Here is an 18,906-nt window from a genome sequence, read left to right on the forward strand (position 1 = left end):
TGGGGTTTCAGGTGTCTCCGGAAGGTGGTGATTGACTCCGCTGTCCTGGCGTCGTGAGGGAGTTTGTTCCACCATTGGGGGGCCAGAGCAGCGAACAGTTTTGACTGGGCTGAGCGGGAACTGTACTTCTCAGTGGTAGGGAGGCGAGCAGGCCAGAGGTGGATGAACGCAGTGCCCTTGTTTGGGTGTAGGGCCTGATCAGAGCCTGGAGGTACTGCGGTGCCGTTCCCCTCACAGCTCCGTAGGCAAGCACCATGGTCTTGTAGCGGATGCGAGCTTCAACTGGAAGCCAGTGGAGAGAGCGGAGGAGCGGGGTGACGTGAGAGAACTTGGGAAGGTTGAACACCAGATGGGCTGCGGCGTTCTGGATGAGTTGTAGGGGTTTAATGGCACAGGCAGGGAGCCCAGCCAACAGCGAGTTGCAGTAATCCAGACGGGAGATGACAAGTGCCTGGATTAGGACCTGCGCCGCTTCCTGTGTGAGGCAGGGTCGTACTCTGCGGATGTTGTAGAGCATGAACCTACAGGAACGGGCCACCGCCATGATGTTGGTTGAGAACGACAGGGTGTTGTCCAGGATCACGCCAAGGTTCTTAGCGCTCTGGGAGGAGGACACAATGGAGTTGTCAACCGTGATGGCGAGATTGGGGAACGGGCAGTCCTTCCCCGGGAGGAAGAGCATACCAGTAACCTATACCACTAACCTATACCACTAACTCATACCCTTAACCTATACCACTAACCCATACCCTTAACCTATACCACTTACCTATACCACTAACCTATACCCTTAACATATACCACTAACCTATACCCTTACCCTATACCAATAACCTATACCACTAACCTATTCCCTTAACCTATACCACTAACCCACACCCTTAACCTATCCCACTAACCCATACCCTTAACCTATACCACTAACCCATACCCTTAACCTATACCACTAACCTATACCACTAACCCATACCCTTAACCTATACCACTAACCTATACCCTTAACATATACCACTAACCCATACCCTTAACCTATACCCTTAACCTATACCACTAACCCATACCCTTAACCTATACCCTTAACCTATACCACTAACCCATACCCTTAACCTATATCCATAACCTATACCACTAACCCATACCCTTAACCTATACCCTTAACCTATACCACTAACCCATACCCTTAACCTATACCACTAACCCATACCCTTAACCTATACCACTAACCCATACCCTTAACGCATACCCTTAACATACATCCTTAACCTATACCACTAACCTATACCATTAACCTATACCACTAACCCATACCCTTAACCTATACCCTTAACCTATACCCTTAACCTATACCACTAACCCATACCCTTAACCTATACCACTAACCCATACCCTTAACCTATACCACTAACCCATACCCTTAACCTATACCACTAACCCATACCCTTAACCTATACCCTTAACCTATACCACTAACCCATACCCTTAACCTATACCACTAACCCATACCCTTAACCCATACCCTTAACATACATCCTTAACCTATACCACTAACCTATACCCTTAACCTATACCACTAACCTATACCACTAACCTGTACCCTTAACCTATACCACTAACCCATACCCTTAACCTATACCACTAACCCATACCCTTAACCCATACCCTTAACATACATCCTTAACCTATACCACTAACCTATACCCTTAACCTATACCACTAACCTATACCACTAACCTATACCACTAACCTATACCACTAACCCATACCCTTAACCTATACCACTAACCTATACCCTTAACCTATACCCTTAACTTATACCACTAACCTATACCCTTAACCTATACCACTAACCTATACCACTAACCTATACCACTAACCCATACCCTTAACCTATACCACTAACCCATACCCTTAACCTATACCACTAACCCATACCCTTAACCTATACCACTAACCTATACCACTAACCCATACCCTTAACCCATACCCTTAACCTATACCACTAACCTATACCCTTAACCTATACCACTAACCTATACCACTAACCTATACCCTTAACATATACCACTAACCTATACCACTAACCTATACCCTTAACCTATACCACTAACCTATACCCTTAACCTATACCACTAACCTATACCACTAACCTATACCACTAACCTATACCCTTAACCTATACCCTTAACCTATACCACTAACCTATACCCTTAACCTATACCACTAACCTATACCACTAACCTATATCCTTAACCTATACCCTTAACCTATACCACTAACCTATACCCTTAACCTATACCCTTAACCCATACCCTTAACCTATACCACTAACCCATATCCTTAACCTATACCCTTAACCTATACCACTAACCTATACCACTAACCTATACCCTTAACCTATACCACTAACCTATACCCTTAACCTATACCACTAACCTATACCACTAACCTATACCCTTAACCTATACCACTAACCCATACCCTTAACCTATACCCTTAACCTATACCCTTAACCTATACCACTAACCCATACCCTTAACCTATACCCTTAACCTATACCACTAACCTATACCACTAATCTATACTTAACCTATACCACTAACCTATACCACTAACTATACCCTTAACCTATACCACTAACCTATACCACTAACCTATACCCTAACCTATACCACTAACCTATACCACTAACCTATACCCTTAACCTATACCACTAACCTATACCACTAACCAATACCCTTAACCTATACCACTAACCTATACCACTAACCTATACCCCCCTTAACCTATACCACTAACCTATACCACTAACCTATACCCTTAACCTATACCACTAACCTATACCACTAACCTATACCCTTAACCTATACCACTAACCTATACCACTAACCTATACCACTTAACCTATACCACTAACCTATACCCTTAACCTATACCACTAACCTATACCACTAACCTATACCACTAACCTATACCACTAACCTATACCACTAACCTATACCCTTAACCTATACCACTAACCTATACCACTAATCTATACCCTTAACCTATACCACTAACCTATACCACTAACCTATACCCTTAACCTATACCACTAACCTATACCCTTAACCTATACCACTAACCCATACCACTAACCCATACCCTTAACATACATCCTTAACCTATACCACTAACCTATACCCTAACCTATACCACTAACCTATACCACTAACCTATACCACTAACCCATACCCTTAACCTATACCACTAACCTATACCCTTAACCTATACCCTTAACCTATACCACTAACCTATACCCTTAACCTATACCCTTAACCTATACCACTAACCTATACCACTAACCCATACCACTAACCCATACCCTTAACCTATACCACTAACCCATACCCTTAACCTATACCACTAACCCATACCCTTAACCTATACCACTAACCCATACCCTTAACCCATACCCTTAACCTATACCACTAACCTATACCCTTAACCTATACCACTAACCTATACCACTAACCTATACCCTTAACATATACCACTAACCTATACCACTAACCTATACCCTTAACCTATACCACTAACCTATACCCTTAACCTATACCACTAACCTATACCACTAACCTATACCACTAACCTATACCCTTAACATATACCACTAACCTATACCACTAATACCACTAACCCACCCTTAACCTATACCACTAACCTATACCACTAACCTATACCTTAACTATACCCTTAACCTATACCCTTAACCCATACCCTTAACCTATACCACTAACCTATACCCTTAACCTATACCACTAACCTATACCACTAACCTATACCCTTAACCTATACCACTAACCTATACCACTAACCTATACCACTAACCTATACCCTTAACCTATACCCTTAACCTATACCCCTAACCTATACCACTAACCTATACCACTAACCCATACCCTTAACCTATACCCTTAACCTATACCACTAACCTATACCACTAATCTATACCACTAACCTATACCACTACTCTATACCCTTAACCTATACCACTAACCTATACCACTAACCTATACCCTTAACCTATACCACTAACCCATACCCTTAACCTATACCACTAACCTATACCCTTAACCTATACCCTTAACCTATACCACTAACCCATACCCTTAACCTATACCCTTAACCTATACCACTAACCTATACCACTAATCTATACCACTAACCTATACCACTACTCTATACCCTTAACCTATACCACTAACCTATACCACTAACCTATACCCTTACCCTATGCCACTAACCTATACCACCAATCTATACCCTTAACCTATACCACTAACCTATACCACTAACCTATAGCCTTACCCTATACCACTAACCTATACCACTAACCTATACCACTAACCTATACCACTAACCTATACCCTTACCCTATACCACTAACCTATACCACTAATCTATACCCTTAACCTATACCACTAACCTATACCACTAACCTATACCACTAATCTATACCCTTAACCTATACCACTAACCTATACCACTAACCTATACCCTTAACCTATACCACTAGCCTATACCACTAACCTATACCACTAACCCATACCACTAACCCATACCCTTAACCTATACCACTAACCCATACCCTTAACCTATACCACTAACCCATACCCTTAACCTATACCACTAACCTATACCACTAACCCATACCCTTAACCCATACCCTTAACCTATACCACTAACCTATACCCTTAACCTATACCACTAACCTATACCACTAACCTATACCCTAACCTATACCACTAACCTATACCACTAACCTATGCCCTTAACCTATACCCTTAACCTATACCCTTAACCTATACCACTAACCTATACCACTTAACCTATACCACTAACCTATACCCTTAACCTATACCCTTAACCTATACCACTAACCTATACCCTTAACCTATACCACTAACCTATACCACTAACCTATATCCTTAATCTATACCCTTAACCCATACCCTTAACCTATACCACTAACCTATACCCTTAACCTATACCACTAACCTATACCACTAACCTATACCCTTAACCTATACCACTAACCTATACCCTTAACCTATACCACTAACCTATATCCTTAACCTATACCCTTAACCTATACCCTTAACCCATACCCTTAACCTATACCACTAACCCATACCCTTAACCTATACCCTTAACCTATACCACTAACCTATACCACTAACCTATACCCTTAACCTATACCACTAACCTATACCCTTAACCTATACCACTAACCTATACCACTAACCTATACCCTTAACCTATACCACTAACCCATACCCTTAACCTATACCCTTAACCTATACCCTTAACCTATACCCTTAACCTATACCACTAACCCATACCCTTAACCTATACCCTTAACCTATACCACTAACCTATACCACTAATCTATACCCTTAACCTATACCACTAACCTATACCACTACTCTATACCCTTAACCTATACCACTAACCTATACCACTAACCTATACCCTTACCCTATACCACTAACCTATACCACTAATCTATACCCTTAACCTATACCACTAACCTATACCACTAACCCATACCCTTACCCTATACCACTAACCTATACCACTAATCTATACCCTTAACATATACCACTAACCTATACCACTAACCTATACCACTAACCTATACCACTAACCTATACCAATAACCTATACCCTTACCCTATACCACTAACCTATACCACTAATCTATACCCTTAACCTATACCACTAACCTATACCACTAACCTATACCACTAACCTATACCACTAATCTATACCCTTAACCTATACCACTAACCTATACCACTAACCTATACCCTTAACCTATACCACTAACCTATACCCTTACCCTATACCACTAACCTATACCACTAATCTATACCCTTAACCTATACCACTAACCTATACCACTAACCTATACCCTTACCCTATACCACTAACCTATACCACTAACCTATACCACTAACCTATACCCTTACCCTATACCACTAACCTATACCACTAACCTATACCACTAACCTATACCCTTAACCTATACCACTAACCTATACCACTAACCTATACCCTTAACCTATACCACTAACCTATACCACTAACCTATACCACTAACCTATACCACTAACCTATACCCTTAACCTATACCACTAACCTATACCACTAACCTATACCACTAACCTATACCCTTAACCTATACCACTAGCCTATACCACTAACCTATACCACTAACCTATACCCTTAACCTATACCCTTAACCTATACCACTAACCTATACCACTAACCTATACCACTAACCCATACCCTTAACCTATACCCTTAACCTATACCCTTAACCTATACCACTAACCTATACCACTAACCCATACCCTTAACCTATACCACTAACCTATACCACTAACCTATACCCTTAACCTATACCACTAACCTATACCACTAACCTATACCACTAACCTATACCCTTAACCTATACCACTAACCCATACCCTTAACCTATACCCTTAACCTATACCCTTAACCTATACCACTAACCCATACCCTTAACCTATACCACTAACCCATACCCTTAACCTATACCACTAACCCATACCCTTAACCTATACCACTAACCCATACCCTTAACCTATACCCTTAACCTATACCACTAACCCATACCCTTAACCTATACCACTAACCCATACCCTTAACCCATACCCTTAACATACATCCTTAACCTATACCACTAACCTATACCCTTAACCTATACCACTAACCTATACCACTAACCTGTACCCTTAACCTATACCACTAACCCATACCCTTAACCTATACCACTAACCCATACCCTTAACCCATACCCTTAACATACATCCTTAACCTATACCACTAACCTATACCCTTAACCTATACCACTAACCTATACCACTAACCTATACCACTAACCCATACCCTTAACCTATACCACTAACCTATACCCTTAACCTATACCCTTAACCTATACCACTAACCTATACCCTTAACCTATACCCTTAACCTATACCACTAACCTATACCACTAACCCATACCCTTAACCTATACCACTAACCCATACCCTTAACCTATACCACTAACCCATACCCTTAACCTATACCACTAACCTATACCACTAACCTATACCCTTAACCCATACCCTTAACCTATACCACTAACCTATACCACTAACCTATACCACTAACCTGTGCCACTAACCTATACCCTTAACATATACCACTAACCTATACCACTAACCTATACCACTAACCTATACCACTAACCTGTACCCTTAACCTATACCACTAACCTATACCACTAACCTATACCACTAACCTATACCCTTAACATATACCACTAACCTATACCACTAACCTATACCCTTAACCTATACCACTAACCTATACCCTTAACCTATACCACTAACCTATACCACTAACCTATACCACTAACCTATACCCTTAACCTATACCCTTAACCTATACCACTAACCTATACCCTTAACCTATACCACTAACCTATACCACTAACCTATATCCTTAACCTATACCCTTAACCTATACCCTTAACCCATACCCTTAACCTATACCACTAACCTATACCACTAACCTATACCACTAACCTATACCCTTAACCTATACCACTAACCTATATCCTTAACCTATACCCTTAACCTATACCCTTAACCCATACCCTTAACCTATACCACTAACCCATACCCTTAACCTATACCCTTAACCTATACCACTAACCTATACCACTAACCTATACCCTTAACCTATACCACTAACCTATACCCTTAACCTATACCACTAACCTATACCACTAACCTGTACCCTTAACCTATACCACTAACCCATACCCTTAACCTATACCACTAACCTATACCCTAACCCATACCACTAACCTATACCCTTAACCTATACCACTAACCCATACCCTTAACCTATACCCTAACCTATACCACTAATCTGTACCACTTAACCTATACCACTAACCTATACCACTAACCTATACCACTAACCTATACCACTAACCTATACCACTAACCTGTACCCTTAACCTATACCCCTAACCTATACCACTAACCTATACCCTTAACCTATACCCTTAACCTATACCACTAACCTATACCCTTAACCTATACCACTAACCTATACCACTAACCTATACCCTTAACCTATACCACTAACCTAACCTATACCACTAACCTATACCACTAATCCTTAACCTATACCACTAACCTATACCACTAACCTATACCACTAACCTGTACCCTTAACCTATACCACTAACCTGTACCACTAATCTATACCCTTAACCTATACCACTAACCTATACCCTTAACCTATACCACTAACCTATACCACTAACCTATACCACTAACCTATACCACTAACCTATACCCTTAACCTATACCACTAACCTATACCACTAACCTATACCCTTAACCTATACCCTTAACCTATACCACTAACCTATACCACTAACCTATACCACTAACCTATACCCTTAACCTATACCACTAACCTATACCACTAACCTATACCACTAACCTATACCCTTAACCTATACCACTAACCTATACCACTAACCCATACCCTTAACCTATACCACTAACCTATACCACTAACCCATACCCTTAACCTATACCACTAACCTATACCACTAACCTATACCACTAACCTATACCACTAACCTATACCACTAACCTATACCACTAACCTATACCACTAACCTATACCACTAACCCATACCCTTAACCTATACCACTAACCTATACCACTAACCCATACCCTTAACCTATACCACTAACCTATACCACTAACCTATACCACTAACCTATACCACTAACCTATACCCTTAACCTATACCACTAACCTATACCACTAACCTATACCACTAACCTATACCACTAACCTATACCACTAACCTATACCACTAACCTATACCACTAACCTATACCACTAACCTATACCCTTAACCTATACCACTAACCTATACCACTAACCCATACCCTTAACCTATACCACTAACCTATACCACTAACCTATACCACTAACCTATACCCCGAGGCACTTCTGTCAGTGTAGAGTGAGAGATGTGAGACAAGCTCATAATAAGTCACCTCAGAACAACCCCACCTGGATGATTATTCATGTTCCCCTAACCGTTTCCCCAAAGCCTTAGGACACACACGCAATAGGAACTAGGGGAGTGGCGAGAGGAGTTCATTGACTTCTCCTTCAATCTGTGTGAATACATGAGCAGCTTAACCACTGTAGCTAACAGAAGACAGACGTTAGCCAGACCCTCACACACACACACAACACACGCACACACAGACAGGCTACAGAACTATAGCCGGCCGGGGGGTGAGGGGGCTCTTAGAATGTGGGTATAGGTCTATGGAGAATAGCATCTAGCTGGTCCCTCGCCAATGGTCCATAAGGATATGGTTGTGGTGTATCACACACACACACACGCGCGCATGCACACACACACACACATTCCAGAGTGATCCTGACGTGTGAGATGGGAGATAACAGTGTATTACACGAGTCAGAGAGATGTAGTGGTCTTAAGGGGTAGAGCATTAGAGACCGTGCTTATGGGCTCTAGGATTTCATTTCCTCCCTTATATAAGGACCAAGACAATAAAACACCCTCTTGACTTACTGCATACATGAGCAGCTTAGTGCAGTAAATCTTTGCAAGAGCACCATAAAAGTTGATGTTTTGCGCTAACGTACTGTTGTTACAAACCCTAGCAAACTTGTATTTTGTCGCTGAAATATGTGTAATTAAACAACAGGTTGTCTACAACAGCCGCAAGGCAGCTATTATTATAAATGTGCCTCTCAGGAACCTGGCGAGGTTTACGTGTGTCAGAAAAATGCCATTCATCATGAGTAGGGGTGATAGTGAAACACCATCAACACCCCCCCCCCCCCCTCACTTTTACACTGCTGCTACTGTCTGTTATTTTCTATGCCTAATCACTTTAATAACTCTACCTATATGTATGTATTACCTCAACTAACCGGTGCCTCAACACATTGACTCTGTACCGTTACACCCTGTATATAGCCTCCACATTGACTCTGTACCGTTACACCCTGTATATAGCCTCCACATTGACTCTGAACCGTTACACCCTGTATATAGCCTCCACATTGACTCTGTACTGGTAGACCCTGTATATAGCCTCCACATTGACTCTGTACCGTTACACCCTGTATATAGCCTCCACATTGACTCTGTACCGTTACACCCTGTATATAGCCTCCACATTGACTCTGAACCGTTACACCCTGTATATAGCCTCCACATTGACTCTGTACCGTTACACCCTGTATATAGCCTCCACATTGACTCTGAACCGTTACACCCTGTATATAGCCTCCACATTGACTCTGTACTGGTAGACCCTGTATATAGCCTCCACATTGACTCTGTACCGTAACACCCTGTATATAGCCTCCACATTGACTCTGTACCGTTACACCCTGTATATAGCCTCCACACTGACTCTGTACCAGTACCCCTGTATATAGCCTCCACATTGACTCTGAACAGTTACACCCTGTATATAGCCTCCACATTGACTCTGAACCGTTACACCCTGTATATAGCCTCCACATTGACTCTGAACCGTTACACCCTGTATATAGCCTCCACATTGACTCTGTACCGTTACACCCTGTATATAGCCTCCACATTGACTCTGAACCGTTACACCCTGTATATAGCCTCCACATTGACTCTGTACCGTTACACCCTGTATATAGCCTCCACATTGACTCTGTACCGTTACACCCTGTATATAGCCTCCACACTGACTCTGTACCAGTACCCCTGTATATAGCCTCCACATTGACTCTGAACCGTTACACCCTGTATATAGCCTCCACACTGACTCTGTACCAGTACCCCTGTATATAGCCTCCACATTGACTCTGAACCGTTACACCCTGTATATAGCCTCCACATTGACTCTGAACAGTTACACCCTGTATATAGCCTCCACATTGACTCTGAACCGTTACACCCTGTATATAGCCTCCACATTGACTCTGAACCGTTACACCCTGTATATAGCCTCCACATTGACTCTGTACCGTTACACCCTGTATATAGCCTCCACATTGACTCTGAACCGTTACACCCTGTATATAGCCTCCACATTGACTCTGTACCGTTACACCCTGTATATAGCCTCCACATTGACTCTGTACCGTTACACCCTGTATATAGCCTCCACACTGACTCTGTACCAGTACCCCTGTATATAGCCTCCACATTGACTCTGAACCGTTACACCCTGTATATAGCCTCCACATTGACTCTGAACCGTTACACCCTGTATATAGCCTCCACATTGACTCTGAACCGTTACACCCTGTATATAGCCTCCACATTGACTCTGAACCGTTACACCCTGTATATAGCCTCCACATTGACTCTGAACCGTTACACCCTGTATATAGCCTCCACATTGACTCTGAACCGTTACACCCTGTATATAGCCTCCACACTGACTCTGTACCAGTACCCCTGTATATAGCCTCCACATTGACTCTGAACCGTTACACCCTGTATATAGCCTCCACATTGACTCTGAACCGTTACACCCTGTATATAGCCTCCACACTGACTCTGTACCAGTACCCCTGTATATAGCCTCCACACTGACTCTGTACCAGTACCCCTGTATATAGCCTCCACATTGACTCTGAACCGTTACACCCTGTATATAGCCTCCACATTGACTCTGTACTGGTAGACCCTGTATATAGCCTCCACATTGACTCTGTACCGTTACACCCTGTATATAGCCTCCACATTGACTCTGTACCGTTACACCCTGTATATAGCCTCCACATTGACTCTGAACCGTTACACCCTGTATATAGCCTCCACATTGACTCTGTACCGTTACACCCTGTATATAGCCTCCACATTGACTCTGTACCGTTACACCCTGTATATAGCCTCCACATTGACTCTGTACCGTTACACCCTGTATATAGCCTCCACACTGACTCTGTACCAGTACCCCTGTATATAGCCTCCACATTGACTCTGAACCGTTACACCCTGTATATAGCCTCCACATTGACTCTGAACCGTTACACCCTGTATATAGCCTCCACATTGACTCTGAACAGTTACACCCTGTATATAGCCTCCACATTGACTCTGAACCGTTACACCCTGTATATAGCCTCCACATTGACTCTGAACCGTTACACCCTGTATATAGCCTCCACATTGACTCTGAACCGTTACACCCTGTATATAGCCTCCACATTGACTCTGAACCGTTACACCCTGTATATAGCCTCCACACTGACTCTGTACCAGTACCCCTGTATATAGCCTCCACATTGACTCTGAACCGTTACACCCTGTATATAGCCTCCACATTGACTCTGAACCGTTACACCCTGTATATAGCCTCCACATTGACTCTGTACCGTTACACCCTGTATATAGCCTCCACATTGACTCTGTACCGTTACACCCTGTATATAGCCTCCACACTGACTCTGTACCAGTACCCCTGTATATAGCCTCCACACTGACTCTGTACCAGTACCCCTGTATATAGCCTCCACATTGACTCTGAACCGTTACACCCTGTATATAGCCTCCACATTGACTCTGTACTGGTAAACCCTGTATATAGCCTCCACATTGACTCTGTACCGTTACACCCTGTATATAGCCTCCACATTGACTCTGTACCGTTACACCCTGTATATAGCCTCCACATTGACTCTGAACCGTTACACCCTGTATATAGCCTCCACATTGACTCTGTACCGTTACACCCTGTATATAGCCTCCACATTGACTCTGAACCGTTACACCCTGTATATAGCCTCCACATTGACTCTGTACTGGTAGACCCTGTATATAGCCTCCACATTGACTCTGTACCGTAACACCCTGTATATAGCCTCCACATTGACTCTGTACCGTTACACCCTGTATATAGCCTCCACACTGACTCTGTACCAGTACCCCTGTATATAGCCTCCACATTGACTCTGAACAGTTACACCCTGTATATAGCCTCCACATTGACTCTGAACCGTTACACCCTGTATATAGCCTCCACATTGACTCTGAACCGTTACACCCTGTATATAGCCTCCACATTGACTCGACCCTCACACACACACAACACACGTACCGTTACACCCTGTATATAGCCTCCACATTGACTCTGAACCGTTACACCCTGTATATAGCCTCCACATTGACTCTGTACCGTTACACCCTGTATATAGCCTCCACATTGACTCTGTACCGTTACACCCTGTATATAGCCTCCACATTGACTCTGTACCGTTACACCCTGTATATAGCCTCCACACTGACTCTGTACCAGTACCCCTGTATATAGCCTCCACATTGACTCTGAACCGTTACACCCTGTATATAGCCTCCACATTGACTCTGAACCGTTACACCCTGTATATAGCCTCCACATTGACTCTGAACAGTTACACCCTGTATATAGCCTCCACATTGACTCTGAACCGTTACACCCTGTATATAGCCTCCACATTGACTCTGAACCGTTACACCCTGTATATAGCCTCCACATTGACTCTGAACCGTTACACCCTGTATATAGCCTCCACATTGACTCTGAACAGTTACACCCTGTATATAGCCTCCACATTGACTCTGAACCGTTACACCCTGTATATAGCCTCCACATTGACTCTGAACCGTTACACCCTGTATATAGCCTCCACATTGACTCTGTACCGTTACACCTGTATATAGCCTCCACATTGACTCTGAACCGTTACACCCTGTATATAGCCTCCACACTGACTCTGTACCAGTACCCCTGTATATAGCCTCCACACTGACTCTGTACCAGTACCCCTGTATATAGCCTCCACATTGACTCTGAACCGTTACACCCTGTATATAGCCTCCACATTGACTCTGAACCGTTACACCCTGTATATAGCCTCCACATTGACTCTGAACCGTTACACCCTGTATATAGCCTCCACATTGACTCTGAACCGTTACACCCTGTATATAGCCTCCACACTGACTCTGTACCAGTACCCCTGTATATAGCCTCCACACTGACTCTGTACCAGTACCCCTGTATATAGCCTCCACATTGACTCTGAACCGTTACACCCTGTATATAGCCTCCACATTGACTCTGAACCGTTACACCCTGTATATGGCCTCCACATTGACTCTGAACAGTTACACCCTGTATATGGCCTTGCTATTGTTATTATATGGCTGCTCTTTAATTATTTGTTACTTTAATGTTTTCTTAAAACAGCAGTGTTGGTTACGGGCTTGTAAGTAAGCATTTCACTGTAGTCGGTGCATGTGGCTGTAGTCGGTGTATCGGTGTTGTAGTCGGTAATTGTGGCTGTAGTCGGTGTATCGGTGTTGTAGTCGGTAATTGTGGCTGTAGTCGGTGTATCTGTGTTGTAGTCGGTGTTGTAGTCGGTGCATGTGGTTGTAGTCGGTGTTGTAGTCGGTGCATGTGGTTGTAGTCGGTGTTGTAGTTGGTGCATGTGGTTGTAGTCAGTGTAGTAGGTGTAGTTGGTGTTGTAGTCGGTGCATGTGGCTGTAGTCGGTGTTGTAGTCAGTGCATGTGGTTGTAGTCAGTGTAGTAGGTGTAGTCGGTGTTGTAGTTGGTGCATGTGGCTGTAGTCAGTGTAGTAGGTGTAGTCGGTGTTGTAGTCGGTACATGTGGCTGTAGTCGGTGTTGTAGTCAGTGCATGTGGTTGTAGTCAGTGTAGTAGGTGTAGTCGGTGTTGTAGTTGGTGCATGTGGCTGTAGTCAGTGTAGTAGGTGTAGTCGGTGTTGTAGTCGGTGCATGTGGCTGTAGTCGGTGTTGTAGTCAGTGCATGTGGTTGTAGTCAGTGTAGTAGGTGTAGTCGGTGTTGTAGTTGGTGCATGTGGCTGTAGTCAGTGTAGTAGGTGTAGTCGGTGTTGTAGTCGGTGCATGTCTCTGTAGTCGGTGTTGTAGTCGGTGCATGTGGTTGTAGTCAGTGTAGTAGGTGTAGTCGGTGTTGTAGTCGGTGCATGTCTCTGTAGTCGGTGTTGTAGTCGGTGCATGTCTCTGTAGTCGGTGTTGTAGTCGGTGCATGTGGTTGTAGTCAGTGTAGTAGGTGTAGTCGGTGTTGTAGTTGGTGCATGTGGCTGTAGTCAGTGTAGTAGGTGTAGTCGGTGTTGTAGTCGGTGCATGTGGCTGTAGTCAGTGTAGTAGGTGTAGTCGGTGTTGTAGTCGGTGCATGTCTCTGTAGTCGGTGTTGTCGTCTGTGCATGTGGCTAATTTTAAATTTGATTTGATTCATCATGTGGAGTGGTGATAGTTTTTTGTTTTATTTAACCTTAATTTAACCAGGCAAGTCAGTAAAGAACAAATTCTTATTTTCAATGACGGCCTACCAAAAGGCAAAAGCCCTCCTGCGGGGACGGGGGCTGGGATTAAAAATAAAAATACAGGACAAAACACACATCACGACAAGAGAGACACCGCAACACTACATGAAGAGAGACCTAAGACAATAACATAGCAAGGCAGCAACACATGACAACAACATGGTAGCAGCACAACATGGTAGCAGCACAAAACATGGTACAAACATTATTCGGGCACAGACAATAGCACAAAGTGCAAGAAGGTAGAGACAACAATACGTCACTCAAAGCAGCCACAACTGTCAGTAAGACTGTTCATGATTGTGTCTTTGAGTGAAGAGACTGAGATAAAACTGTCCAGTTTGAGTGTTTGTTGCAGCTCGTTCCAGTCGCGACCTGCAGCGAACTGAAAAGAGGAGTGACCCTGTGATGTCTGTGCTTTGGGGACCTTTAACAGAATGTGACTGGCAGAACGGGTGTTGTATGTGGAGGATGCAGTAGATCTCAGATAGGGGGAGTGAGGCCTATAAGAGGGTTTTATAAATAACCATCAACCAGTGGGTCTTGCGACGGGTATACAGAGATGACCAGTTTACAGAGGAGTATAGAGTGCAGTGATGTGTCCTATAAGGAGCATTGGTGACAAATCTGATGGCCGAATGGTAAAGAACATCTAGCCGCTCGAGAGCACCTTTACCTGCCGATCTATAAATTAAATCTCCGTAATCTAACATGGGAAGGATGGTCATCTGAATCAGGGTTAGTTTGGCAGCTGGGGTGAAAGAGGAGCATTTACGATTGAGGAAACCAAGTCTAGATTTAACTTTAGCCTGCAGCTTTGATATGTGCTGAGAGAAGGACAGTGTACCGGTGTAGTGGTGATAGTGAAACGACATCAATAGAATTGGATTGCTGCTCCAAAAGTGTGCATTTATAACTATTTATTAATGTTTAACTAGAATCTCTCCATGTTGCTGAAAGGTTTATCTCTGTCCTGTCTTGTCTACAACAGAAGGATGAGCTTGACGACAGCACCATCGAGCTGAGCAAAGTGCAGAGCGTCAAGGTGGGTGAACTTCCAAGTCCATTCATGTAACAACAATTCCATTCATACCCTTTGTCCACTTCTGATAACCCTCTCTCCTGTCTGTCTCTTCGCCTGTCTGTCTCTTCACCTGTCTGTCTCTTCGCCTGTCTGTCTCTTCGCCTGTCTGTCTGTCTGCCTGTCTGTCTGTCTCTCTGTCTGCCTGTCTCTCTGTCTGTCTGCCTGTCTGTCTGTCTGTCTGCCTGTCTGTCTGCCTGTCTGTCTGTCTGCCTGTCTGTCTGTCTCTCTGTCTGCCTGTCTCTCTGTCTGCCTGTCTGTCTGTCTGCCTGTCTGTCTGTCTGCCTGTCTGTCTGTCTGTCTGTCTGTCTGCCTGTCTGTCTGTCTGCCTGTCTGTCTAGGTGGTGGCTAAGAAGCGGCGTGAGCGGGGTCTCCCTCGGGCCTTTGAGATCTTCACGGACAGTAAGACGTACGTCCTGAAGGCTGGTGATGAGAAGCATGCTGAGGAGTGGCTCCAGTGCATTAATGTTGCCGTGGCCCAGGCCAGAGAGAGAGAGAACAGAGAAGCCACCACCTACCTGTGACCTTGTGACCTGGAAGATATTCTACTGTGACCCGTTCCTGAGCCAGAAACACAACATACAGCCCCGCACTACTGTACCATCTACTAACAACAGCTGTGATGTCCACTGTTTATGGTCACCTGACAGCTGTGGGGCAGCGAAGACTGATATCCAGACATCATTACCAGAATTTTTGTCAAACACTCATATAGGGTATTGTTTCAGTATTTACAGCAATAAGGATCTTACTAGCAATATGGACCTTCTATTTCCAGCAATAACAATCTACATAGTAAACCTAGCAATAAGAGCTCAGTATGAACAGCATGAGAAAACTATCTTGGCCCAGACAGTGAAGATGAAAACCCCCTAATAGATAGCATATGAGAGAGTTCTACAGCAAACAAACAGATTTACTGTTATTAGCATTTATCAGTATAATTTATTAGTAAACCGTCATTTAGCAGTATAATTCATTACTAAACCGTCATTTAGCAGTATAATTCATTACTAAACCGTCATTTAGCAGTATAATTTATTAGTAAACCGTCATTTAGCAGTATAATTTATTAATTAACCGTCATTTAGCAGTATAATCTATTAATTAACCGTCATTTAGCAGTATAATTTATTAGTAAACCGTCATTTAGCAGTATAATCTATTAATTAACCGCCATTTAGCAGTATAATTTATTAATTAACCGTCATTTAGCAGTATAATCTATTAATTAACCGTCATTTAGCAGTATAATTTATTAATTAACCGTCATTTAGCAGTATAAATTATTAGTAAACAGTCATTTAGCCGTATAATTTATTAATTAACCGTCATTTAGCAGTATAATTTATTAATTAACCATCATTTAAAAAGGACCCAGTGGGGTAATATAGTGAGCTACAAAAGTAATGAGGAAGTTACAGACGCACCAATATCATGCCTCCAAGAGGTATGCTAACCTTTCACCATCACAATAACAGGGGAGGTTAGCATTTTATATAATACCTCCAAGAGGTATGCTAACCTTTCACCATTACAATAACAGGGGAGATTAGCATTTTATATCATGCCTCCAAGAGGTATGCTAACCTTTCACCATTACAATAACAGGGGAGGTTAGCATTTTATATCATGCCTCCAAGAGGTATGCTAACCATTCACAATTACAATAACAGGGGAGATTAGCATTTTTTGGCGGGGGTATGATATTTGTGCATCTGTGACTTGCTCACTCATCATTATTCACGATTCATTCAGGATTATCCGTAATCATGGTAACATCCACATTAATGTAGATGTGTTTAGAAAAACATTGTATTCTTATTTACAATCAAAAAGTGACTCCAAAATGACACAATACATTATTTACCATTCATTTCTATTGGGCACAAAATAATCTGAAACACAACCAAAACTAACAGAAAATGTAGTCACAAGCTTGTTGGGACCAAATGCTTAACTTTTTACTACTTTAATCGTTTCTAAACGGTTCATCTGATATGTATGAAAATACCCTCAATTGAACGCTGACAGTCTGCACTTCACCCTCATTGTCATTTGGGCGGCAGGGTAGCCTAGTGGTTAGAGCGTTGGACTAGTAACCGAAAGGTTGCAAGTTTGAATCCCCGAGCTGACAAGGTACAAATCTGTCAGGTACAAATCTGTCAGGTACAAATCTGTCAAATCTGTTCCTAGGCTGTCATTGAAAATAAGAATTTGTTCTTAACTGACTTGCCTAGTAAAATAAATAAAAATTGTATCCTTTCAAATTCAAAGCGCTGGAGTACAGAGCCAAAACAACTGAAAATGTGTCACTGTCCCAATATGTTTGGAGCTCATTGTATGTCATAGTTCATAAATG

General features: G+C 42.8%; 1 protein-coding gene across 1 annotated transcript in view; it reads left to right on the top strand.

Annotated features, from left to right (window-relative positions):
* Positions 1-17,212, top strand: part of veph1 (ventricular zone expressed PH domain-containing 1) — a 155,288-nt gene extending 138,076 nt beyond the window's left edge. The window contains exons 14-15 of the mRNA XM_064982773.1: positions 16,455-16,508; positions 16,886-17,212. Coding sequence (XP_064838845.1) covers positions 16,455-16,508; positions 16,886-17,068 — 237 coding nt within the window. The 3' untranslated portion in view covers positions 17,069-17,212. The remainder of the gene's footprint in view (positions 1-16,454; positions 16,509-16,885) is intronic.
* The last annotated feature ends 1,694 nt before the right edge of the window (positions 17,213-18,906 follow it).

This window comes from Oncorhynchus masou, chromosome 13, assembly GCF_036934945.1.
Source record: "Oncorhynchus masou masou isolate Uvic2021 chromosome 13, UVic_Omas_1.1, whole genome shotgun sequence".
NCBI classification, from domain to species: domain Eukaryota; kingdom Metazoa; phylum Chordata; class Actinopteri; order Salmoniformes; family Salmonidae; genus Oncorhynchus; species Oncorhynchus masou.